This window comes from Manis pentadactyla, chromosome 7, assembly GCF_030020395.1.
Source record: "Manis pentadactyla isolate mManPen7 chromosome 7, mManPen7.hap1, whole genome shotgun sequence".
Classification (NCBI taxonomy): Eukaryota; Metazoa; Chordata; class Mammalia; order Pholidota; family Manidae; genus Manis; species Manis pentadactyla.
In genome coordinates, this window is record NC_080025.1 from 133902420 (window position 1) to 133927693 (window position 25274).

At 38.1% G+C, this 25274-nt stretch overlaps 1 protein-coding gene across 10 annotated transcripts in view; it reads right to left on the reverse strand.

Annotated features, from left to right (window-relative positions):
- Positions 1 to 25274, reverse strand: part of DGKI (diacylglycerol kinase iota) — a 395960-nt gene that overhangs the window by 128679 nt on the left and 242007 nt on the right. For 9 of the 10 annotated variants that reach the window (XR_008998562.1, XM_057504799.1, XM_057504796.1 and 6 more), the window contains 6 exons: positions 24319 to 24374; positions 23401 to 23463; positions 19629 to 19702; positions 18072 to 18183; positions 5484 to 5683; positions 213 to 275 (listed from right to left, as the gene is read on the reverse strand). Coding sequence is in view for 9 of the 10 variants with exons in the window: in XM_057504799.1 (XP_057360782.1) it covers positions 213 to 275; positions 5484 to 5683; positions 18072 to 18183; positions 19629 to 19702; positions 23401 to 23463; positions 24319 to 24374 (568 nt within the window). In the remaining variant the exon portion in view is untranslated. The remainder of the gene's footprint in view (positions 1 to 212; positions 276 to 5483; positions 5684 to 18071; positions 18184 to 19628; positions 19703 to 23400; positions 23464 to 24318; positions 24375 to 25274) is intronic. The other variant, XM_036905519.2, reaches the window with a different exon arrangement.

Here is a 25274-nt window from a genome sequence, read left to right on the forward strand (position 1 = left end):
TGAACTGTGAACTCTTAGAGGACGGAGACAAACAGAAGCCAAAGCCCTTCACAGCTCCCTCTCAAGTCAGAGAGGGAGCAAGAGGCAGTTCTGGCCAGGAGGCTCCTTGTCTGAGAAGCTGGCCTGGGAGGGACAAGGACACAGGGTGTGTAACTGGAGAAGGAGACGAGGGTACGAGACAAAATGTAAAAACTGACCGGCTTTGTACTCACATGGTGAAGGAGCCAGGGGGGGCGGACACTCTCCGCAGGTCGGCAGCTTGCACCTGATGGATGCTAGAGGCAGCAGGGAATGAGCAGCGAGGACAGTCAGCGCAACAGCGTAGACAGACAGGGCACAAGCCAGGAGAAAGAGAGAGACACACAAAATTTAAACAGAAAGTAAATGAGCGCGTCACCAAACAGTGAATAAAAAAAAAAAAAGGAAAATCAAGCCAGCCACGGAAATAATCCAAAAAGCTGGGGTAGCAACGAAGCCAACAGGACACGTGGCAGAGGCTGGCTCCAGCGCATGGCACGGACCGGAGCGGGCAGGGCGCGGGCCAGTGCAGGCGGGAGCGAGATGAGGCCGGGCTGCAGGTGGGAGGGTCACCAAGGTCCTCTTGCTCTAGGTCATTCGGAAGGTCATCCAAGGAGGAAGTGTACACGCGTAAGTGCACGCACATGCACACACACGCACACGCACACGCACGCACACTAGAGAACAGTAGGCGTCACAGTAAACTCATCTCTGAGAGCCAAGACACACTGAAGCCTTGAACACAGCCCTCCCGATGCCAGGGCTTTGCAGGAATCTTCACGCCAAAAGACAACCATCCTGAAAGGAGTGACTCAGCAGAGACTCAACCTCCTCCCGCCACACAGAGGCTGCCGAGGCCCCCCAGGTGACACCCAGGGGGCCTCAGCCCATCACAGTGACTCCGGGACGCCTCTCAGTCTTGGCAGAAGAGCGAAACCACAGACTCCTCCTTTTTACCCCTTCTTTGTATAAAGGAGAGAGTCCTCCATGGCTATTAGGCGTGACAAAATGTGGCATTTAAGAAAATAAACCCACAATTTCCTGTCACTTGTACATAATTATTCTCTCCAGTGACTTGAACAGTTTCTGTACCTGCAGGGGACTTAGCTCCCCAAGCCTCTTCTGCTGAGTATGTAAATTCTCACCTACAGTCATCCATGAATTAACTCTCTACTGCCCTCAAAGGACCATCAGCTGGTACCAGTGATACCCTCAGCAGCCCGGGAAGATGAGACACTCTTGCCCAGTTCAGTTTGCCAACTAGAAATCTTGCCCTTGGATAACATGATCGCCTTTACCAATGTAGATTCAATTACTAGTGAACTCAGGATAAACAGCTAGTTTAAGATCTCCCTAAACACCGGAATAATTTTATATTTCTCATCTTCTTCAAAGGAGCCTTTCAAATAGAGAACATAAGCAAATTTATCTGGCTGTCATGTTACTAGTGTATAAATGTGAACCTAGATAAATCTCCTCTATTCCTTTTTTGGCGAAAATACTGGAGTTCGTATTTTGAGTAGATTCATAAGCCACGGTAAAATGAGATCTGCCCCGCTCCTCTGCCCACGAGGGTGGGAGCTACTGAGTACAATGGGGCCTCGCCCGTTAGTTTGTATATAGTAAGAGCAAATGGGATGAGTCAAGAAGTGTTCTTTTTTTAGAAAAATTTTTTTCTTTTTGCATAAATGAAGACCTAGTAGTATCATGAAGGCCTACTATTGAACTGTTTCCCCTAGGAATTCCTCCAGCTATCCGTGTGAAACAGATACCACAAAATCAAGACATTTTCTGTATTACCTTTATATTCATGAGATTTTAGATTTATGTCATTTTAGAAATAATTTCTGAGAAGCATAGCAGATATAGCATTATGGACCTATGTGTGAGTCACCTATTCAACATATAACCTTATGTCTGAGGCACTCTGGCAGCCTGGGAACCCTACCAGGAGAACCCAGGGCCCCCACGGAGCCAGGAGGAGACAAGCAAGCCAAGGATTATACTGTTTTTGATGAATGCTGGATGGTCATACCTGAGAGCACTGCAAGAGCACTGAGAGATACAGCTAAAGGGTGAAGTAGGTAGAAAAGGATAGTCAGGGAAAGTGATGCTTCCACGGAGTCTTGAACTCGAGTGAGAGCAGATGGGAAGGAAGTGAGGAGGGCGCTGCAAGAGAAGCAGCAGAAATGCAGAAATATGACGATGCGCAGAACAGGCTACTGCTCCAGGAATAGCAACTATCTCTGCAGCAGAGGAAGAGGAGGATGAAAGCAGGGATCAGAAGGAAGTGCTAAGGAATACAGGCTCTCCATTTTTAGAAAGACCATTCTAACTAGTCTACTGGAAAAGACATTGTGCAAAGGACAGCAACACTGGAAGCGAGGAGATAAATCGGAGCAGAGTTTAGCAATGCTGCTAAGAGGTAACTAGTTTAGCCTTTGAACTGAGGCCATGTTACTAGCAGAGGAGCTAGACAGTGTGAGAGTTAAAGGTATGAGAAATAGAAGGTAGATTTCGAAGACCACATTGGATGTGTAAAAACAGAGGTGACTGTCATGACTCCAGGGCCAGAGACGTGGTGAACAGGTGGATGGTGGTTCCATTTATACAACTGTGAATGGGAAAATCTCACTGGATGATAATGACTTAATGAGTCCATTTTCAGCAGGTAGACTGATGCTGCTATGAGATATCCAGGTAGAAGTGTCAACTAAGATATCTGGGTGGGAGTCTTCAGTTTTTAGAAGGAAACCTGGTAAAGACATAGGTGTGAGGTTCTTCAGCATGTCAGTCACAGATGAGACCTGGGGTGCCAGCATGCTCTCCCAGAGAACAGGCACAGCCATGAGAAGCTGCCTTCAAGTCGGCAAGGGAGGCAACTGCTTAGGGAACCACAGTGCTTAAATCTCATATATTCACAGTGAACCTCTCTCCCCTAGCCCCATCCCACTCAGACACAGAGGTTCTTAAATGAAAGATATTTTAAACCGGTTCTCTTTCTTCCAAAAGAAGACAAATAAATGAAACAGAAGAAACAGATAAAAATGAGAGAAGGGAAAAGGAAGAAAGAAAAGGGGAGGGAGGAAGAAAATAAGTATCTTCCCACTGTCTTTTTCTGCCTTGGCTGCAGTAGTGAATGTCACATAACCAAGGCCAAAACAGGGAAAGGCATGAGAGACTGCGAAGGTTGTTGAGGAAGGTCTTTAGTAGCCAGGCTGCCCTCAAACTGGAAACGTCACTTGGAAATCCAGTGGAAGAGGTCATATTTCAAAACAAGTGTTTCTATTAAAAGACAAAGAAGAAATCTACTTGCAGAGGGTGACTGAAAGCAGTGAGTGAGAGTAATTAAAGTTCAGTGAACAAGTATTACATGGTAACTAGGTGTTTTCCTTTGAAAATGTGCTGTCTGTATCGATTTTCTAAATATATGGTTTTATAATAGTTATTCATCACAGGTAGTCATAGGTGTCTTGTTATTTTTTCAGTTTTATAAGTGTTCTTTTTAAAAATGAAAAGCACATTATTGCCATTTCACAGATGTCTTTGCACGGCCTGCAGCTGCTTAGCCAGAGGCACCACTGCCCCCTGGTGAGAAGTAACTGTCTTTTTGAGTTGAGGCTGCCTCTTGAGCACCTCAGCTGGTTCTTCACTTCATCTGTTGTTTGTGCCATGAGTACAAAAAGAAAACAACTATTTATATTTGTTTTTATATGTGAAGAAAGCCCAACTGAATTCTTAATAAAATTGTAAATGAGCAAATACAAATGCTACCTCAACTCAAGGACCAGAGCTATTTCAAATTAAATCCCCGAAAACCATTTCATGTTTGATAAGATTATTATATATATGAAAGCACCAGGCATGAGAATGGGATGTCTTTGCCTGTAAATATTAAGAACTTTAAGCTTTGTTATAGCTTTTTAACAGACTGTCTATAAGTAATCCAACACAGCCCAGATTACCATACTACCTCAGAGATGGCTTTTCATTGTGTAGTTTAGTGCTTTCTCCTCAGCCGGTGGTTCATGGGTTAACTCCAACATTTCCAGAGGGAATATGATCAGTCATACACTGCTGCTGACATTCTATCTTTTTAAACATTTAAACATAAAGTCACCAGTTATATCTACATAACTGAATAGAAGTAAATCAGGGAGAAAAGAAAGCATCAGGAATGAGCTAAGCATTGCACTCGCAGAGAAATGTAAGCAACATAATGCAGCTAAACCAGCCTCTGCAGAATGAGTGAGGAAAGCTGCCGAGAAAGGCGGTGAGTCACAGAAAGGAGAGGATCTCTAGCCGTAACTTCAGACTGAGGAGCAGACACCAAAAACTAAAACTCTTCAGAGCCCTGTCAAATGCTGCTCCTCAACATGCGTCATCTCAGAAAAGAGGTGAAGTCAAGTTCTGGCAGCGAGCTTTGATACCTGTGCCATTGGTTTATTCTAGGCACTTGCAAAGATTGCCATAGGGACTCAATAAATACGTGGCAAAGCATGCCCTTGCTTCACAGGCGCTACAGGAAGCCAGCCATTCAGTACTAAGAAGTAACCATGCATCACAGGCCACAGGCATGGGGCGCACCCTGGAGGGTCCCTCACTGTGAGAGAATGATGACCTGAGGCTGAGCCCTGAAAGGACTTCAGCTTGAGTCAGATGTGGCATATGATCATGATACAGAGAAGATACTCAAAGAGATACTCTAAATCCCCATGTTTCTCCATTCCCTTCTCCAGCCCCAAATAGACATTTCTATCAAAATTAGTTTAAGGGACACTATAAAATGAATATGCACTCTAAATATCTAGCCACTATCACCTTATCTCAAATCAGTTTATCAAAACACCTAAGAAAGGTCTAGAAGAGATATGTTTTGTTTAGGCATCGAGTCACGGGTTAGGTTAAATCTAGACAATAAGATGCCACCCAGAATGGAAAAACTGAGTTGAAGCACCAGGGTACACAGGACCCCGAAATGGGAGCCTCAAGAAAGTGACAGTTCACTGATAGGCTGAAGGAGATTCAGCCAGGAGAGGGGCAAGCTCCACAAGCAGCTCTGCCAACCTCCCGCTGCTGGAGAAATCAACAGTCTCCAAGTGACCTGGGCAAAGAGGAGACCAACAGCATACCTTCTTAGAAGAAAACAAAGCAGAAACACATTTATCTGGATGCATTTTACAACCCTAGAATCACTCTTAATGATTTTCTGCTGGTCCCTGTAAAGTATATGTTCAAGGTGATCAGTGAAGAAGGATTATCTATCTTGCAAACAATGATTTCTAAAAGAAGGGTGTGGCCACTGTATAATGAACATGAAGAAAAATATGTGAGACACCAAGGGCCTGTTGAGTTTCCTGGACTTTGCTCCTTTCTTCAACACAGTGAGGCCCGCAGACCATGCACATGCTCGGCGCTCTCTCCCCGGTCTTTGTGTTCACAAAGCACCCACGGGGCAGACTCACTCATTGAGTAAAGGCATGGATGTTCTCCTCTTGCTCTTCTGTACCATGTTGGCCTGATTCCTCAAGGAGATCCGAATCATAGCCGGGGCCAGCCTGCAGGGCTCCCCATCCACTTGCATGGGGATGGATTTGTAAGTCAACAGCATGACCTCCCGACACTGGTGGAGTCTTTCTCCATGGCCCCCGACTTGCAGGGCAGCCTGTGAAACCAAGGGCCAAAGGAAGCAGTGAGTTAGTTCTTATGGAATGGGAAAGCTAGAAACCACACTCCATGCATATACCCAAAAGGCCTTTGATAGACACATTCCAAGTTATTAGCCATGAGTAAAATGAAAATCTTGTATAATCATTAACACAAACTAAAATTTCTAAACTTTTGATGAGTTTGACTCTAAATTCTCATTGGTAGACACTTTTTGCTTGTATGTATTTGCAGTCTTAATTCCATCAGATAAATTTAATAGGAAAGTTTGTATTGTCTATTCCCATTAAATAACCAATAAGTGGAATATGGAAGAGATAAAGCACATAGTTTAAGACAGCCTCTACACTATGTTTAAATATAATATATATAATATATACTAAATATAAATATATAACACGTTATATATTATATATTAAATATATTTGTATTTAAATATGCAGCCCATCCTTAGTTAATTTTCAAACTTGGACAGGCTTTTTCCCCTTTTCCCTAAAACCTCCTCAAGCTACTTCTAAGCTGTATAACATCAATGAAGTGCAAAATAGCATTAATTACTCAATTAAAAACATTCTGAAAAGTAAAGCAGCTTTGAGGATCAACATCAAACACAGGAAAAGCTCAATTCTCCATGGCGGCCACAGAATGGAAAGTATGCTTTACATACAATTTTATTCAATTAGTGGCAGAACAAGAAAGCAGAGGAGAATGCAGTGAGAATTTGCTAAAGCTCTTTTTGGTCTATTACCTGATCCTCTGTCATCCAGCTGAAAGTTTTTCTGGCTGTCCTTAAATGATCCACTTAAGTTAATCTATGGATTTGAACCACTATCTCATCTCCAAAACTTTTCCAATATATATTTATTGCCTTCAAGTACTTCTCAGCCCAGTATTTATCTGACAGAACTGCATTCCTTCACCCACGAGCAGAAATACCATCATCATCATCATCTGCTGTCCCTGGTGTTTATCAGGCCTAATGCAGAAGCTGCCAGGTAAGAACTTACTCCTCTGAATTTACCAAGACTGAAAATGGCTTAAATACTTCCCAACCCCTTGGTCTTGGAAGGTATACACAGTACTGTAGAGCCCTTTTAAACCATCTTATCAGTTTCAAAAATAGAACAATGGCAATACCACAAACATGGAGAAATAAATAGCTGTCAATGGCAGTCTCATGGGCATTCCAGAACCAATCCAAGATCACTGCACAGGCACAAGAGGAATTACTGTAATTAGCTTTCCAGAGGAAAAAAGGAGTTTTATTATTGTTAGCACAGCCACATTATTTTTGGAACAAGTAGAGTACAGCTTATCCACGGCCACTTCTCCAAGTTTCCATCACTGTCTATTGGCCCTGGCTCACGAGTACCAATAACACCATCTCTTCCCTTTGTCTCTCCAGCCCTGGAGGTGGTAAAGAATTTCTGCAATTGCTAATCTAGGGATTCCCATCTATGGCTGCCCTCTTTTCAGTTCTTCTTCTAACTATCCTGTAACTAGTCTCCTGTATTAAATACCCTCCAGTGAACTATCTCACACTGGTTATTTTTCCTCTCTGACATACTAATCCTACTCACTAAGATGAGAAAACTAAAGTTTATTATTGTTTAAAAATTTATTGTAGCACCATTATCATCCAAACCATATTGTTCTCTACAAATTTTTGCAAGAAATATCAAGTTTTATTGCTTTTCTCATTCTATCAAGGATCAAGATTTCTGGACGCAGGAGTGTTTTAAAGTCCTACTGCAATGTATGTGGTATGAGTATCAATGCCATCAACAGTAGTATTATATACTTATTGTCCATATGAGTAACTATAGTAAAAATAATTCCATAGATTCGGTATCTTTATATGTAAAGTGATGAGATTTCAGTGTGTTGCTACAGCCTGTTTTAGCACTAGCATTTTATGATTCTAGGTTGTACCTGTAATTTCATGTTCTCAAATTCTGCCTGATCCCATCTAAAATCCTCTTCCTTTCTTTGACTGAATCAGCTATGGGATTATTGCACAGCCAGCATCCACGATGAAGTACAGGACAGGAAAAAGGAAAGGGTTTTACTTGGAAAACCTCCCTTCCGATCATTAAAAAAAATTTTTTAATCTAGCAATAATTGAATACTTCCAATGGGTCAATAACATTTTTATGAAAAAATGAAGATTCTTATGATATAGAAATCTAGGTATTCCTCACTGGGTTTATTCATACATGTGTCTTTTTTCACTTTCATTTTTGTTCAGAATAGATTCTAGTCACTACTAGGGTAAATTCATGAGAGGCAAACAAAAAACAAAAACAAAAACATAAAATGGGCCTGTTAAGCCTCACAGTCAATAGTAAGGTCTAGCATGAGATTCAATGGTACAGTTTGAAAAAGTTTCACCTCCATGTTTAAAGCTAGTTTTATAAACAATCAGATCCTTTGAAACCTATAATCATTGTCAGTTAGTATACTACAGTTGTAATCAACAATATATTTTGGAACAATGGAATAAAACAGACTTTAATAAACCTAGGAAGAAACATATCCTATTGACTTAAAAAAATCAACACTAGGCTAGTAGCACTTATCCCTTAGACTTATCTTTGTATCTTGTGAAGCAAGAACTAGAGAATTGAATAGAACAAAATGCAGACTCTATACAATGTATCATCCACCCAGTATGTAATGTATGTAATCAATCATTTTAGACATACAAGAAGAAAATCTGATCCATAACAACAACAAAAAAATTGAGATGATGACTGGATGAACTTAAGAGCAAACTGGACACTGCAGGAAAAAGGGTCAATGAACCTGAAAACAGATCCATAGCAATTGCCTAATCTGAAAAACAGAGACAAAAAAATATTTTCCATGACCTGTGAGACAATAGCCAGCAATCTAAAATTCATGTAATTGAATGCCAAAAGGAAAGGGAAAATGGAGCAAAGACTAAAGATGAAAATATTCCAAATTTGTTGGAAAAATAATCAGCCATCAGGTCCAAAAAGATCAATGAACCTTAAACAGGGTAAATACAAGGAAAACCACTGTGAAAGGCAGAATATTGCCCACCACACAGCCATCAGAAAGATGACCACATTCTCATTCCTAGAAACTATGAAAACCCCACATGGTGAAAGGGCCCTTTCTGGTGTGATTAAATTAAGGATGTTGAGATGGAGTGATTATACTGGATTATCTGGGGGATGGACAGTGTCATCACAAACACCCTTATAAAGGGAAGTGGGAGGCAGGGGAGTCAGAGTCAGAAAAGATGTGAGCTAGAAGCAGAGGCAGACATCACAGCAGTGACAAGAATCTGGAAAAGACAAGGATGCCAATTCTTCCCTAGGGTCTCCAGAAGGAACATGGCCTCACCGACCCATTTCAGACCTGCAAAGTTGTCCTAAGCCACTGTTTATGGTAATTTGCTTACAGCAATAATAGGAAAGTAATACAACAACATGGAGGTTTAAAACTAAAGACAGAGAAAAAAAATCTCAAAACAGAAAAATAAATGCATTATATATTATATATATACAGGGGAATGATGATACAAATGATACCTAACTTCATTCTAAAACATGGAAGCCAGAAGGAAATGAAACAACATATCAAAAGTGCTAAAACAAGCTAACAAACAAACCAGTCACTATAGAATTCTATAACCATAAAAACATAGTTCAAAAAATGAGGGTACAATAAAGGCATTTTCAGAAAAATATAATTTGACAGTATTTATAGCCAGCAGATCTGCACTACAAGAAATGCTAAAGGAAATCCTTTAATTGGAAGCAAAATGATACCACATGGAAACGTGGATGGAGAGGAAGAATGAAGAACATGGGAAATGGTGATGCAGGAGTACTGATGAGGGACTACTGATTTTTCTTTAATCTCTTAATTTACTTAAAAAGCTGTTTAAATGAAAAATACTAATTTGAAATGGGGATTTATATACATATAAAATTAAAATATATGGAAATAACACCAGCAAGTAAGGGAGAAAAATAGAATTCTAAGAGAGAAAAGTATTTGTAACAAATTACTTGTATCAGGAATAGAGGAAGGGATCCTGCAGACAATAAAAGGATAATAAGAGAACACCATGAACTTCATACCAATACACTCAGGGTTTAGATGAAATGGGCAAATTCCTTGAAATTCAACTTAATAAAATTGGCTCAGGAAGAAAAAGAAAATATCAATAATTCTTGACTCAAAGAAATCTCAAGGCTGGGTGGTTCATCAGGAAAAATACCAATCTTACACAAATTTTTTTTTCAGAAAATAGAGCAGAACATTATTTCCTATCTCCATTTATGGGGCTAGTATAACCTTGATATCAAAACCCAGATAGTACAAGGACAGAAATTCATAGACCAATATCCTCCATATCATACTCATAAAAATGTTTAACAAAATGTTAGTAAATTGAATCCAGCAATATAAAAAAGGATAATGCATCCATTAAAAGGGCTTATCCTAGAGATGCAAGGTTAATATAACATTAAAAAAATCAATCAATGGGATTCATGACATAAAGAAAATAAAGAAGAATATCATTTCACTTCCACAGATGCAAAAAACATGTGATGAAATATACAGCTCACTTGTGATCGAAAATTCTCAATATTAGGAATAAAACTGAAATTCTCTAATTATATAATTATAATATAATAATTATTATTATATTTATTAAAAAATACAAAAACTAAACAGCATATCTTATGAAGAAATAAGGAAGTTTCCCCATATAATCAGGAGCAAGAGAAGCATGTTCATTCTTACCACTTCTATTCAACCTATTACTGAACACCCTTGCCATATCAATAAGGCAAGAAAAATAAAAGGCATGTAAAGAAATAGTAAAACTGTCCTTACTCATAAACAGCATGATTGTGTATGTAGAAAAACCTAAGGAATCTATTAAAAACTACTACAACTAATAAGTGAATTTAGCAAAGTTGCAAGACAAAGTCAATAAATACATACACTTGTATATACACACATGCACGTATCAATTATATTTCCACATTTTAGCAATAATTTAATATGAAACTTAAAACAATACTATTTAAACTAGCATCAAAACCCAAACTAATTAGGAATGAATTTACCAAAGAGTGTGCAAGAACCTGAAAATTGCACTGAAACTATGAAACATACCTGTGAGAAATAAAAGAACATTTGCATAACTGGAGAAATACATATTTATAAAACTCAATATTGTTAATATGCCAATTCTCTCTAAATATATCTATAGATTCAAGGCAATCCCAATTAAGATTCCAGCAGTATTTTGTAGTCACACTCAAAATGATTTTAAAATTTATGTACAAATACAAAAGACACAGAATAACCAAAACAGTTTTAGAAGAAGGAAGTGAAATGATTCATATAATCAGTTTGAAGACAAAATATAAAGTTATAGTAATCAAAAAAGCATAGCTTTGGCATAAACATAAAGAAATAGATCAGTGGAACAGAATAGAGTCCAGAAATAAACCTGCATACAATCAAAAGGCAAAGGCACCAAAATAATTCTATAGAAAAGTCTATTCAACAAATAATGCCAGATAAAACCTTGATAAATCTATTTTTAAAAAATGAATCTTGGTACCTTCTTTGCACAATACACATAAGTTAATTTGAGCTGAATCACACACACATGAAAGCTAAAACTATAAATCTTCAAGAAGAAAACATAGGAGACTTTCTATCCTTTCTTGGAGTAAGCAGTTTCTTAAAGACACAAAAAACTCTAATATGAAATTAACTTACTTCATAAAATTGGAATTTATAAGAATGTTTAAACTTCTGCTCATCAAAACAAACATTAAGAAAATAAAAAGAACAGACTGAGAATATATTTGCACTAAATACATCTGTCAAGACTCATATTCAGAATATATAACTCCTGCAGTTGAACAATAAAGATAAACAGTCCATTAAAATATGCAAAACACAGACACTTCAAAAAAAACAAAAGACAAAAGGTAACAAAAAATATAAACAACAATGTGTCCTTAATTTCATTTCTTGTTGGTTAGCAGGACATAACTGATGGTTAGCAAAACATAATTCTTTAATTTCTTTCCAGGGATGAATTTTATTCTCATTTCTCATTCTGTTTCTTCAAGTGTAATATAATAATAGCTTTTTGTCTATCCATTAACACATTTCCAGCACCTGTGGGGCATTAAATTTCAATGACTTCTCATCAGGTATTCTCATACATGGCTGTCAGGCAAGTAAACAGTATAAAATTTCTAGAAGGCAGTTTTATAATTTGTATTAAAAGGCTTTGAAATGTTTATGTCACTGAATCAGTAATTTCTCTCCTGGGGATTTGTCATAAGAAAATAACTTGAAATGTGAACAGATGTTTATGAACAGTTACATTAATTACAGAATTATTTATACCACCAGAAACCTAAAAGTTTCACAAAGGTAACTTTTCATAAGGGAATAATTATTATATAAATGAGACATATATATATATATATATATATATATATATATATATATACAGTAAAAGAGTAGGTAGCCATTTGTAGTATGGTTTTTACTTTCAATGATTTCCTGTGTTTTAAAACATAGAAATAAAGGAACTGGAAGGCAAAAAATCAAAACATAATTAAGAATCATGTGATTATGACTGACATTTTTACTTTTAGTTCTTATACTTATGTGAATTATCAAAACAAACATTTAATATTATTTCCTAAAAGATGTGTAAAACTTCAAAGCTGGGAATTTCTCTATATAATTTTTCTCACTGAATGACCTTTTGCTTTCCTAATTCATAAATATGAAAGACTGCATATTTAATTTCCATTAAGAGAAAGAAAGCTGGATATGCTGTCTTTAAAGCCTGGGTGGCTAAAATTTTTGGATTTCATACTACACAGCAAATGAGACTACCAGTTCCTCAATTTGAATAATGCTTTGAACTGTCTTAAAAAGTTTTAGATTACTTAGAAACAGACTCCATATGAAAGGACCTTCACAACTATAATGGCAGAAAATGTGGCAGAAATAAATACAAATTGTAATATCTAATTATGGTCTGTGTAGAATTCAAAAAGGTATTCAGGTTAAAACACCCAGTGAATAATCATCTTAATTAGTAGGAATGCATTTCAACCAGTAAAATGGATTGAAGACTTCTGCTTTGAAATTTGCAATTACAAGATAAAGAGTCTAAAAGACACAATCTTTTTTTACCATTCCAGTAATTCTATTTCAAGTCTCTCTTAAAGTACTATTCTGAATATTTTAAGTTCACAAAAACACACACACACATATACCCAAATAACTACACTCTTCTGTTTATGTAATCATCTTACACAGATATTGGACTTTACAAATAATATACTTTCTTAGAAACACAATCAGTATCATAGTTTCAAGATATATGAAATTGAAGAACTGAAAATAAAATTCTTCTGGAATGAAAAAACAAATACAATGATGTACTTCTATATGAGTAGTAAGGTAAGACACATATGAAAATAGAGAAATATGTGCCAATGTTATTTAAGGAACATAGGATGTTCAAAACCATACAGTATAGGCTACATTTAATTCTGTTTTTTTGAGCTAGAATTTTTTATTTTGGAAGAAATCTAAAGTCACTTGAACCTGAGATTCAATCACATATTTGATGTTAGCTAGTTTGCATGTATTATATTATTCATTTGATGTAAAGAGAAAAAGTAATTGACATAATCTTAGCATTCCATTTTCTCTTCACCAACTTCCATCTACTACTATTTTTCCCCTTTTCCTACGAATAATAGTGTTGCTGAGCAGTTGCATCTGGCAGGTCTCTCCCTGTGAACCAGGAAACCTCAACCTAGACGTGGGAGGGTTCTTGACCCTGATCAGTAAAGAATTCTCAAGCAGGTCAGATGAGTGCAGGTAAGGAAGGAAATCATTAGAGCAAGAGTAGAAATGACTGGTGGTTGCCTTGCAGGCAGCTGAGAACAGGAAAGTGCAGAGGGAAAGAGAAGCTTTGCTTAACATTTTCTTGACATAGGGAAACTTTCTTGCCATCTCTTAAGGCCAGGGTCACTTGGATGCCATATCCGCTTGGATCTGCACTGCGTGGGGGCTAGCCCCCACCACCCTGGGATTTGGGGAAATGTGGGGCATAGGATGGAGTGAGATTGTGTTCTGAGAGCTTCCCAAAGAAAGGAGATTTTCAGGCAGGCTCCTGCAGCTGCGGTTCCGTCCCGGTCACCCAGGTGATGGGAATTTGCGGGCCCAAATCTGAGCTCTCAGCAGCCCCTCCCTACTTATGAGGGGTAAAATGGAGACTTAGAAATAGAATGAAATAGCCAAAAGACAGAATGCAGCAAGTTGAGCAGTGAGAAAGCTTTATTTAAAGGTATGCACTTAAAGAGAAATAAAGTGCGGGCGTCCTCAGAGAGGAGGCACATGGCAAGGCTGAGGTTTCTGTCTTTTAAGCATTTTTCAAAGTGCCAGTGAGTAAAGGCTTGTGAAGTGGTCTCAAAATACTTATCTCTGGTGAGAGACATTAAGTCTCTTGTATTATCAGTCCTCAAGGTAATTCTGAAAAATTAACTTAACACAAGAAATTGGTCAGTTCCTCTCCAGGATAGCAGCTTTGCTCTGAGAACATATCAATCAAGACCACCTGCCCTGCCCCCAAGGTTATTGTCTGTTTGCTAAAGAATATTCTAAGAATCTTACCTCCTAACCTCCTGGTTTTCTAGATGGAATATTAGCCTTAAGATAGAGTCCTTACTCTTCTTACTATACTGTTTCTATCAGCATCTTTCATCACAGGCAGGATAAGTTAACCATGATATTTGTCCCAGGTCCCTGCCCCACATCAATAGGATGGGAGAGACAAGGATTTGACCGACCCCCAAAGCACTTTGTTCTGACCTAGAGGGCTCTCCTGAGCTCTAACCATGTATTTCAAAGTGCCCGTTTCTGTATCTCCTCAGAGGTATCACAGGGGTTTCACAGTTAACTTACATAAAACAAAATTCATTTATTGGCAATATTACCTTTCTTTATACTTTCTATGTCTCTAATGTATTCACCCTTTACCTGTAGGCCTGTGCCAGCCACCTGAGACTCATTTATACCTCCTTTTCACCCCTCACAATAAGCCACTAAGTGCAAATAACTCTGGAATTCACTAAACTTCTGTCTTCATTACCACTTTCTCACTTCGGGCTTCTGGGTCTCTTCATTTCCTCACCTGGATTTTGCTACTGACTTGTCTATCTGCCTCCAGCAGGAGGGACCCTGGTCACCTTCCACACTGACATACATCCAGGTAGCCTTTCTAAACCACACATCTGACCTCATCTCACGCCACCTCCCTCAATCTCCCATTAAAGTTAAAGCACACACCCACAACTATTTCTGCCCTGTTCTTTCCATATCCACGTCTTCATTCACTGTGTGTATGGTCACTCTGAGCCACCACTAGTACTTCTACAAGACCACACACTCAGGCTGATTCGTCTCCGGGATGGCTGTTCCTGCCTTCTCTGGAAACCTTTGCTGATACCCCCATCTTATAACACTGCTCTGCTTTCAGTGTCCTGCGTACCCTCAGACATGCCTTTCTCCCAGAACGTATTATGGCAGGCTGCAGTCGCTTGTTAACTCTGTGTCCTCCAGAACACTGACCGAGGGCACCCTGGGGACACAGCTTGTCTTTTGGTCCCTTTCATAACCATTTTATCCACCAGAGTGTCATCAGTGGATTCTGTAAGTATTTGTGGATTCCACAAACATTCAGTGAACATTTATAATGGATTTTAAATGAATGAAAGCAGCAAGACATTTTAAACAAGTATTACCTTGAATTTACAAAATTCCTATGAGTTCTGACCATTGCTAGTGCCCGTATCTCCCAGACCTTTAATGATGGCCTTTAATGATCCAGCCTCAGGAGCTGCCAAGCGTCACTTCGATTTGTCAAGTATTTTTAAGCCCTCCCATATTCAAGGGGAGGGGACAAAGATCCAAACTCTTAATGGGTAAGTGTCCAAAACTTCAAAACCGTTTTAAAACCATGGTCACTATCAGAGGAGGCTGGTGAACTTATAATTTTGAAAACATATAAAGAAACAGAATCACTTGACCTGCTTTTCCTCTACAAGCTGTGTAACCAATAACCAAATAGTATTCATTCCTCTTCATTGAAATGTACCAGTTAATAAATGCAGAAGGTTCGAATTAGAATATCACTACTTTGCTATCCCTAATTACTTCTGGATATAGACACTGATCATCAAAGACTTAACGAAAAAAGGACAAGTAGATATTACCTATTTTCTTTCGGAAGGAAAAAACACAGACTATAAAATAGATTCGGGGGAAAAATGTGCCTGATGCATCCACATCCAGCTATTAGAGAAAACAGTGAAGAGGAGAACGCATTAACTGATACCTCAGGAATCTTATCAGCACAATTCAGACTTAGGGAAACTTTGCAGGACAAATAGCCTGGTTTCTTTGAGTAAATGAAAAAGTAAAGAGACAGATGAAGACCTGTAAATTCTTAAAAGTCCTATCAATCAACCACAAGAAGTGAATTTCTTTTAGATCCAGATTCAAACAAGCAGCGCATAGAAAACAAAGGATATTTGGAAGACAACCATAAATTTGAGCACCGAGTAAATAAATATATTTAGTGATATCAGATGCTACTGTTTTAATTTTTTTAAGTAAGATAATATGGTTGTGTTCCTAAAACAAAGTCTCATCTTTTAAAAACACATTCAGAAATATTTATAGGTAAACGGATATAATGTCTGGAATTTGCTTCAAATTAATATAAGGGAGGAGGGTCACAGGTGGGGACAGATAAATAACTATCCATGAGTTGATAATTATAAAAGCTGAGTGATGGTATATGAGGGTTAAGAGCACTATTCCACTTACTTCTATTTTGAACTTTTCTCATAATAAATATTTATTTAAAAAGCACAGTTTAATTCCCCAGTAACCATGGAAAAGTCAAAACTCATAGATAAATGCTCTAATGCACTTCATGATGTGACCCCTGCCTACCTCTCCAGCATCAACAGTCCTCTCACTTTTAACCTACATTTAAACTATGTAAAACTAATTATAGATTCCACAGGTGACTATGAGCTCTTATATTTCCAAGTGTGTGTAAATTGCCCTTTTTCGAGAAAGCCAAATCACATTCTTCTTCTGCTGGCAAAATTCATTTATTCTCACACACATACTCATCGCCAGCTAGAGGTGCCAGGCTCTCTGCTGTGTACCAGATACACTGGAGTGATAGATATCCACTGTCTGCCACTCCTGGCTGGCACCCTATCCTTTCCTGCCCTCCTGACACAGATATGGACTGAGAAGCTACAGAAGATGAAATTAAGGAACACTTTAGAGAGAGACAGCATGTGCAGTGGTCCTGTGGCACAAAAGAAGCAAGGGATGCTTAAAGAAGCAAACTATGCTTGACTCGAGAGGCTACTTGAGCTAGGAAGCAAAGAGGGCAGTGGGAAAAACTGGAGAACTGAAGAGAAACTCAACCTTTCAGGTCAAGATTTAGATTTTGATCCTAAGAACAATGGGGAAGTGTCAAATATTCTCCTTTACCTCCCAAACCTAGGTAAGGGAACATCTCCTCAGACATTTCTAACACCCTTCTATCACACAGCACTGGTGAACATTTATAAACTGATAATGTGGACTGATTTACACCAGAGAAAATGGTAAGCATAATTTTTAACTGATTTCCATATTATCCAATAATAAATAATATACATGGCCAAACCTGCTTGAAATTGCCCTTTCATTATAAATTTTATTTTTTAATGCAAGCAAACAAAATTAAAATGCAAGGTGACCTCAATACTGAGGCACCTGAATATTCATTAATGTCACAATAATGATGTTGTTCTATGTTCAGGTATTTTGTGATAATGATTTCGTGATAATGGGGATGCCCACCTTAGCTTAAGAAAGCAAAATGAAGATGAATGCAAAGGATCTGTTTCCTTTTACTTAAACACTCAAGTCCTTAGTGAACCAAAAAAGTATCAAATAGAAAAGTTTCTGCATCTGTCCTGGGATATGTCTGTGGCATAAAGCTTTCTAATTAGCATGAAAGCTTTGCATCTCATTCTGGAGGAAAATTAATCAGGAAAATTGACAAATAATATTCACTCATTTTTGATGCAAACAAATGTGCATCAATTTTCTTAGTGACATAAATGATACTTTGTTTTTGTTTTCCCCCAATAACTCAATACTGCATAAAGTCTATCAGTGGGAAAGCAGGAAGGGAAAGTTATACCAAGTCTGTGAAATGTATTTTAGTCAGAGAGTTTATTCACTTCATTTCAGTAAGTTGTGTTGCTCACCAAAGAGGCCATGGTGAATCCAATGACTTCAATATAACCGTCATCATGACGCTGGGGCTCAAAGTCATGGTGATCTCCTGGGTTCCCCCAGGGCATTGTGCCAGCACAATATCTGTAAGACGAGATTGAAAACAAAATCACACTGATTACATTCCTCTCGTGATTATCACTAGGGATATATTTATAGTTAGAGCCAATGCTTATTTCATATAGAACAGTTTTCTGTTCTTGGTACACACCTTCCAAGAGAAAACAGATTTATCATCTCCAAGTATCAGTCTGAAAATGGGCACAATTTTACAACAAAAGCATCCCGGGGTCCCCAACTTTCTCCCAATTCACTACTAACCAACATTTCTCACTCAATAACTCATATCTTTCAATGAATATGATTGCTTTCAGTGATATGCCGGAGTTATCAAGGGATGGTTTCAGAGTTTCGTCTTGGAGGGAGATGTACGCATGCCAGTAGGAAAGGAAAAGAGAACCGGGTGGGTGAGCGCTCAGCAGTGTGTGCGTAACTCAGAGAATGAGCACCCGCAGGACAAGGCAAGGGTACCTGAAGAGGAGCAGAGTGAAGAAGGTGTGAGAAAAAGATACGCGATTAGAAAGGGAAGGAGAAATCAAGGAAATTGGAAAAGCAGAGGATGAGGAGCCCAGAAAAGAGAAAGGAAAAAAAGCAAGAAGGGGGTGGGGTGAGGAAAAGAGAAAAAAATCAATAGTCAATGTGTCCTGAGAAACTAGGCCTTCTACTTGAACAACTAAGACAAAAATTCTTCTGAAATAGGATTGTATGTGACTATACTGATCACTGCCAAAAGTAATCAGGAGACTGTAACATGTTTTCCTAGCCATAGATTTATATACAATTCTCATTTCAACTGAATTCCTGTCTAAATAGAACATGTTTGCAGATTTTTGTACCTGAGTTGTCTGATTTGCAAGCAACAAAGAGTCATAGATCTGCCCCTTCCAAAATCTTGGCTTGGGAGCCTAGAATCTAATTTTATGCCACTGAGATAACATGCTTATTTTGAGACTAGTTATCCTTAAATATCCCTTTCTCCTGAGGTATATAATAGCACCAAAGAGAGCTGACATTCTGGCTAGGGTATGCTACTCTAGTTGATCCTACTTTTTCAAAGCAATCATCTGGCAACAAGTTTGAATGAATTTGATACTAAAATCAGGCTGGATGGTTTCCGAACAGCTTTTGGTAAACTGAGAACAGGGATTTTTTTCAAGTCTACAATTCTTGGAATGGGGAGAGTGATGAGTAATTGAGATTAAATGAAGATGTTCCAGTAAAGAGGGGCACCTGGGTTTCTTAATACTGGGAAAGTACAGACCATGATTACCATATCACACAAAAACCCACCTACCACAGAAGACTAGACAAACCAAGTAGGAGAATGAAATATTCAGACCTGTAAACCCTTAGTAAGTCGTTTAGATAACTGATGGTCATTTTTGTGCCTAGAGATTTTCTATAATGAGAACAACCTCAAGTCAAAAAGAGCTCACGTCAAACCAAGAAAACAATATGAACAAGCTCACCTGGGTATATTTAAAAATACTATACACTGGAACTTCAGTTCCTGAATCTTTGGGGTGAGATCTGTTCCATCACACTGCAACAATCAAAGCAGAAAAAAACAAAGGCTTTGAAATAATTACAAGTCTAAAAACATTATCAGAGATAACTAGGTGGACAACAGCATATACTATGGTCTTCTCCTTGCCCCGTCTCTGCTTAAGAGAATGTCCATTACTATGATTGAAAATCTATTCTGATTGTAGCTTTAGGGTTCAGAGCTTGGTTTTGCTTTAATTGGTTGTAAGAACAAAGCTGCCATTTGACCAAAATAATTTTTCTCTGGTCTCACAATCTAAGGAACTACTGTTCTTCTTAACTCTTGATTATTATTAGATATTTAGGCTTATAAGATCAACACAAAAAGATTTATGAGTGCTTAAAAGAATAAAGAGAATGAAACCTTAAGGCAGTAGCAATCGCCACTGTGGTTATCTGAATCAAATAATGAATAAAGATTGATTTGATATATTTTGAGATAATCTTTACTTTGAAAAAGTTAAACATATTTTGAAACTGTTTAAAAGGAATATCAACTGCAAGCTTTAAAAAAAAGTATCTATTATAAATTAGTAGTATCTCGATCAGCTATTTGCTCTTTAATTTAATCTCTTACAGACTTTGACCGGTTTTCTGACAGCTTTACTGGATCTGAACCTGACCGTGGGACTCAAGGGCTGCAGACACCTTCGGACGTGGCTTCCTTCATCAGTTAGTGTTTTTCCTCAAGAGCATCCTGACTAATCAAAGGAAAGGCTTTCATTTTCCCTTCTCATTTCCCACTGGTGACAAAAGTCCAGAGGAAAACTCAAGACATGATTGCAGACTTCTCAATGTCAAAGGTACAAATCCTGCTTTTATATTTGCTTTTCTTGCACCATTGCCCATTATTTTCTCCTTTGGAGGGAAGGGTAAAGTACTCTCAAGCTCCCTGTGAATTTTTAAAATCTTCTTAGCAGGAGTTTCAATTTAAGAACAATAATCCCAGTAGCAGTCAAAGCTGTTGAACTCTTTTCCCAGCTATCTTAATGTGGCCTAATTTTCATGAGCATTCTCACAGACTGTTTCCAGGGAATCTTATAGTCTTAAATAAAGAGTATTAAAAACATTATTTAAATGGGAATCAAATTCGAGACATTAATGAAAGGTGTTTTTACAACACTCTCAGATACTAAGCAAATAGGAAGTCCCTCAATTTATCTAAGGACTTGGAATGAGTTAACAGATGACTATATCAATGAAGGAAGAATGTGGACATCTTAAATTATCAAAATTGAGGGTTGTTAAGCAACTAAAACTTAAAAAAAAACAGGTTGTGATATGTTAATACCATGGAAAGCAGTATTGCTGTATTATGGGGAAAAATTAACATTATTGTATTGAGAACAGAAATCATTTTTTAACTTTTCGATGATTTCCTCCTGGGAAACATGTCAGTGATTCTGGGAATTCATCAAGTTATATAAAGATGGGCACCTTACAATGTATCATGGTTTACAAAGTTTTCCTCCATATTATTGCATTTAAACTTTACAGTTCTTTGGAACAGCAGTTTTCAACTTTTTCCCTACTTCAAACACACACAAAGGAAAATGTGTGCATACAAAAGGTGTTCCTATGTGCAAGCTCACATAGTGATAAATCAAAACAACAGTAAGAAAAAAAACATGGACGAAGGGCAAATAATGCCATAGTAGGTTTCTGTTTTGTCCTGGGATTTTTTTGGTATACTATTCATACAAACATTTTACATTTACATGAGAGATTATTAACTATTACCTCAGAAACATTGACTTCACCCACCCCATGGCAAAGATGGTCTGTTGTTACAGATGCATCTAATTGCTCTAGCTAACCTTCTATCCTTTCCATTGCACAATCAAGAAAACATACAGTGATGTCCTTGTAGAAATGCACTGGTTGTCCCTTTGTGTCACAGCACAATGGTCAGTAATTGTTGCTTCAGAGGCATGTCTTGTTATGCCTGTTTTAAATGTGGACAGTAAACTCTGCTGAGAGGTGAAATGTTTCCACCAAATTCATTTACCTCATAAAGGTACACCTAGGACTGAATCCTAGATGTTTACGTTTAGTTTCTATTTTTTTTCTCCTCCTAAAAAGAGAGATGATTACATAAACCAATCCACCTGGATGGAATATTACATGTATTGGGTGATATCAAATCTTTCCTAGTTATTTGGCTGTCATTTTGGCTTCTCTGAATGCTTCTTTTAATCCCTGCTATGTAAGCCACCTATGCATGAGACCGTTTTCAGCAAGAGGACAGCCAGATGTAGGAGAGAAACCCCCTCGGGGTTGAGAAGTACACAGAGGCTCATTTCAACCCAGCTGACTTCAACAGTGGGCGCCATTCAACATGGCCACTGCCCTGGGCAGGTGCTCTGGTGTTTCCCTCTGAATGTTCAAGCACTGTAAGGAGAGGGGGAGTTGATTTGGGGCTGGGCTGCAAGCAGCTGAAGAAACAGGGCAAGTTTGACATCAGGCTGCTGCTACTTAAGTTTAATAGCCATAATTTTATCAAAATAAAAATCTGCACATGTATTCAAAATAAAGACACAGAGCCCGTGTGTCTTTCTTGTACCTAATTTTAAGAAGGCAATATTTCTGCATTCAAGAGTCTTGTCTTTTAAAAGATGTTGCTTTTCATTGCTATGAGAACTGAACAATCTGGAAGTGATGCCAAGGGTTAACCCTGGTGGTAAAGGCCTCTCTCGCTTCACCTGATTCAGGAGGAGATTCATGTCTCATCATATATGCTTTACTGATGGTCACATATTTTAATTTGATGCTCTCATGGCTCCTCTATTTTCCTCTATAGACTCATATCTACTTTTTCTCTATTTTAATGTCTATCTTTTGTTCTGTCCCCTCTTGTCACACACTGTATTCTTTATCTGAGCCGTGATAAAGTCAAGCATTGCTATGGTCCCATTCCATCTTCCCCATCTTTATGTTTTCAGTTTTCTTTTTCCTTACTAATATAATTAGGTACAACCAAGTCCTGTTCATTTCTTCTTTGAATTTGGTTGCTATAAGGAAACAGTTAATGTCTTTCTTAATAACTAATTATATGCTATTTTACAACATAGAGAAAAGACACCTTGCCCTCTCTCTAGCCTCCAAGCAGTGTGTGAAAAACCTGGGATGGAGGCCCAGGAAGAAAGAGCATCCCCCTCAAAAAAAATCCATTCAGTGGTGAAGCACCTTAACCAGGTTGGAGAGTCATCACAAAACAAATGAGCGTTTTTTTCTAAAACAGACTCCACAGATAGCCCTGGAATAAAGATCTTTGGCAAGCATCTGTTCTACTTCCAGAATCAACTCAACGTCACTTCTTTGATGAAGTTTCCCTGATCCCACCACATAGTCAGTTTTCATTTCTCCCTTTGTGCCACCACTTTATACACAAAGCCAATAATAACATTGATCATACTGTTCTGCAAGGATTTATGTGCCCTTCTCCAGGACTGAACTGCAAAGTTTGTTTAAGTGAAATTAGTTGTCTTATTTATCTTCATCCCCAGCAAATAAGGCAGTGACAAACACAAAGCTAAACGCTCAGAAATGTTGGTTGAATGACCTACACTAAATGATCTCAGAAATCCCATGCAGCCTGTTGATTAATCTAAGTACATAAACTGGTATTTGGGGTACATTCTTTGTAGCATACATAGTCACACTCAAATGAAATGAGTTAACACATTCAATACTTACAACAACTTTAACATGCTTGGATAGATCTCTAGAGCTTCTCTGTAGAAAATCAGAAAAAGCTGCCTATGCCACAAGGAAATAAAAAAAAATCTTAATTACATGGTTATGATAAATCCTTGTTTCCATCTTTTAGATAGTTCCTAATAATGTCTAAACCATGCAAAAATACAAAACAGGTTCTCCTTTTGCTGAATCAAAAGTAAAGTAGTACAGTGGCCATCAAGTTGAAATCTTTCTCTATGTTTTCAGACTATAACCTATAACAAACTTTAAGATCACAGTAGGAGAGTGGAAAAGGAAACAATGTGAAAGGTCAGTTTGAAGATACACTTTGACTACCTTTCCTGACCTCCTACTTGTCCATAGAGTGCAGATATTATTTTGAATTTGCCACTAGGAGTGTGTTCCTTCTTTTTCTTTTCCTTTCTGGCTATCTACCACCAGGGATGTCCCTGAGAAGAAGGAGAAGGCAACAGGAGATCCCCTTTAATCTCATATATATGCTTCCATGAGAAACCTTCCCTGCTCTGCCAAGTTCCCATCCAATCATTAATGCCCCTGTGAAAACTACATTCCTACCCAAGACACTGCATACATCTTTCAGTCTACCTAATGTTTCCATCCTCTAGACTGTCTTTGATGTTTTTCACATCGCTCCTTGAATATTAACCACTCAGAAAAACATTGAGCCTTAGGACTTTAAAGTTCCAAAAAGATGAACATTAGCTCTCTTTTCTGCCAACTAAGAAACACCTCTTACTTTAACCTTTAAACCAAGACACTGAACAGTAACCATACACAGACATACAGGTAAATATCTAACATGTATAATTATTTTCAATATAGTTAGCATCCTTATTAACAACAATTAGTGTTCAATAATATGTAATAATTATAAAATGATATATATATACTTACCCCTGCATAGAACATTTTATTTCGAAAACGACTATTGAATTTCTCTGGATTTGCTTCTGTAAAAGGGAAAAGGTAGGTTTGTTATAGGGACCTCCATAAAGGTAGTAACTTAGATTAGCACCCCTACTTCCTTCTCACCTCTCCCCTTCCCACAGACCCAACAGACGCAACAGCTTCCTTATCGTCCTGCCCTTGGTTACACAGGCCAGTGCTACAAATGTGTAGCCTCAGACCGGCAGCATCAACTGGGAGCTTTGTTAGAAATGCAAATTATAAGGATTTATACCCCAGACCCACTGGGTTAGAATGCTTAAGGAGGGGCATCTAGAAATCCATGGTTCCACAAGCTCTTCAGGTGATTCATATGCACATTAAAAGTTGAGACACTCTAGACTCTATTCAAAAAAAGAGTGTGGGCAGGATACAGGGCAGGGATGTTGGCACAAAGAGGGAAGAAGTGTAGGGGTGATTATTTGCTTGGGCCTCCACAGGGCATTTCCTGCATAAACTATGTATACAGCTCCTAAATGTAATTGAATAGGGGTAATTCAGATAAAAACTAGGAGTTTGCTTTCACATTTTGCAAAAATTCCTAACTACCATCTGCACTCCTGTTTGTAACAGACCTAAAAATTCATTTGGTTTAGTGGAGATCTGTAAATATATTTATGCAGATGAACTACTGAATGGATTCAAGGCATAGGACAGCAAAGGCTCTGGCTGAAAAACCGTTTAATTTTGAGTTTGCTCTTGTGTGTTGCACAGGTTGAGGACCACGAGAAGATTAAACAAGAATCTGCATCAGAGAAATGGTCACATGAATTCAAGGGATTATAAAATCCCCAAATGAGCTATTATTCCCTTACATTCTTTCTAATAAAATTCCAAGATATTCCAAAGGAATTCACTGTCAGTGTTTTGCTCTTTTACCCTTATGCTCATTTATCCCTTCTGGG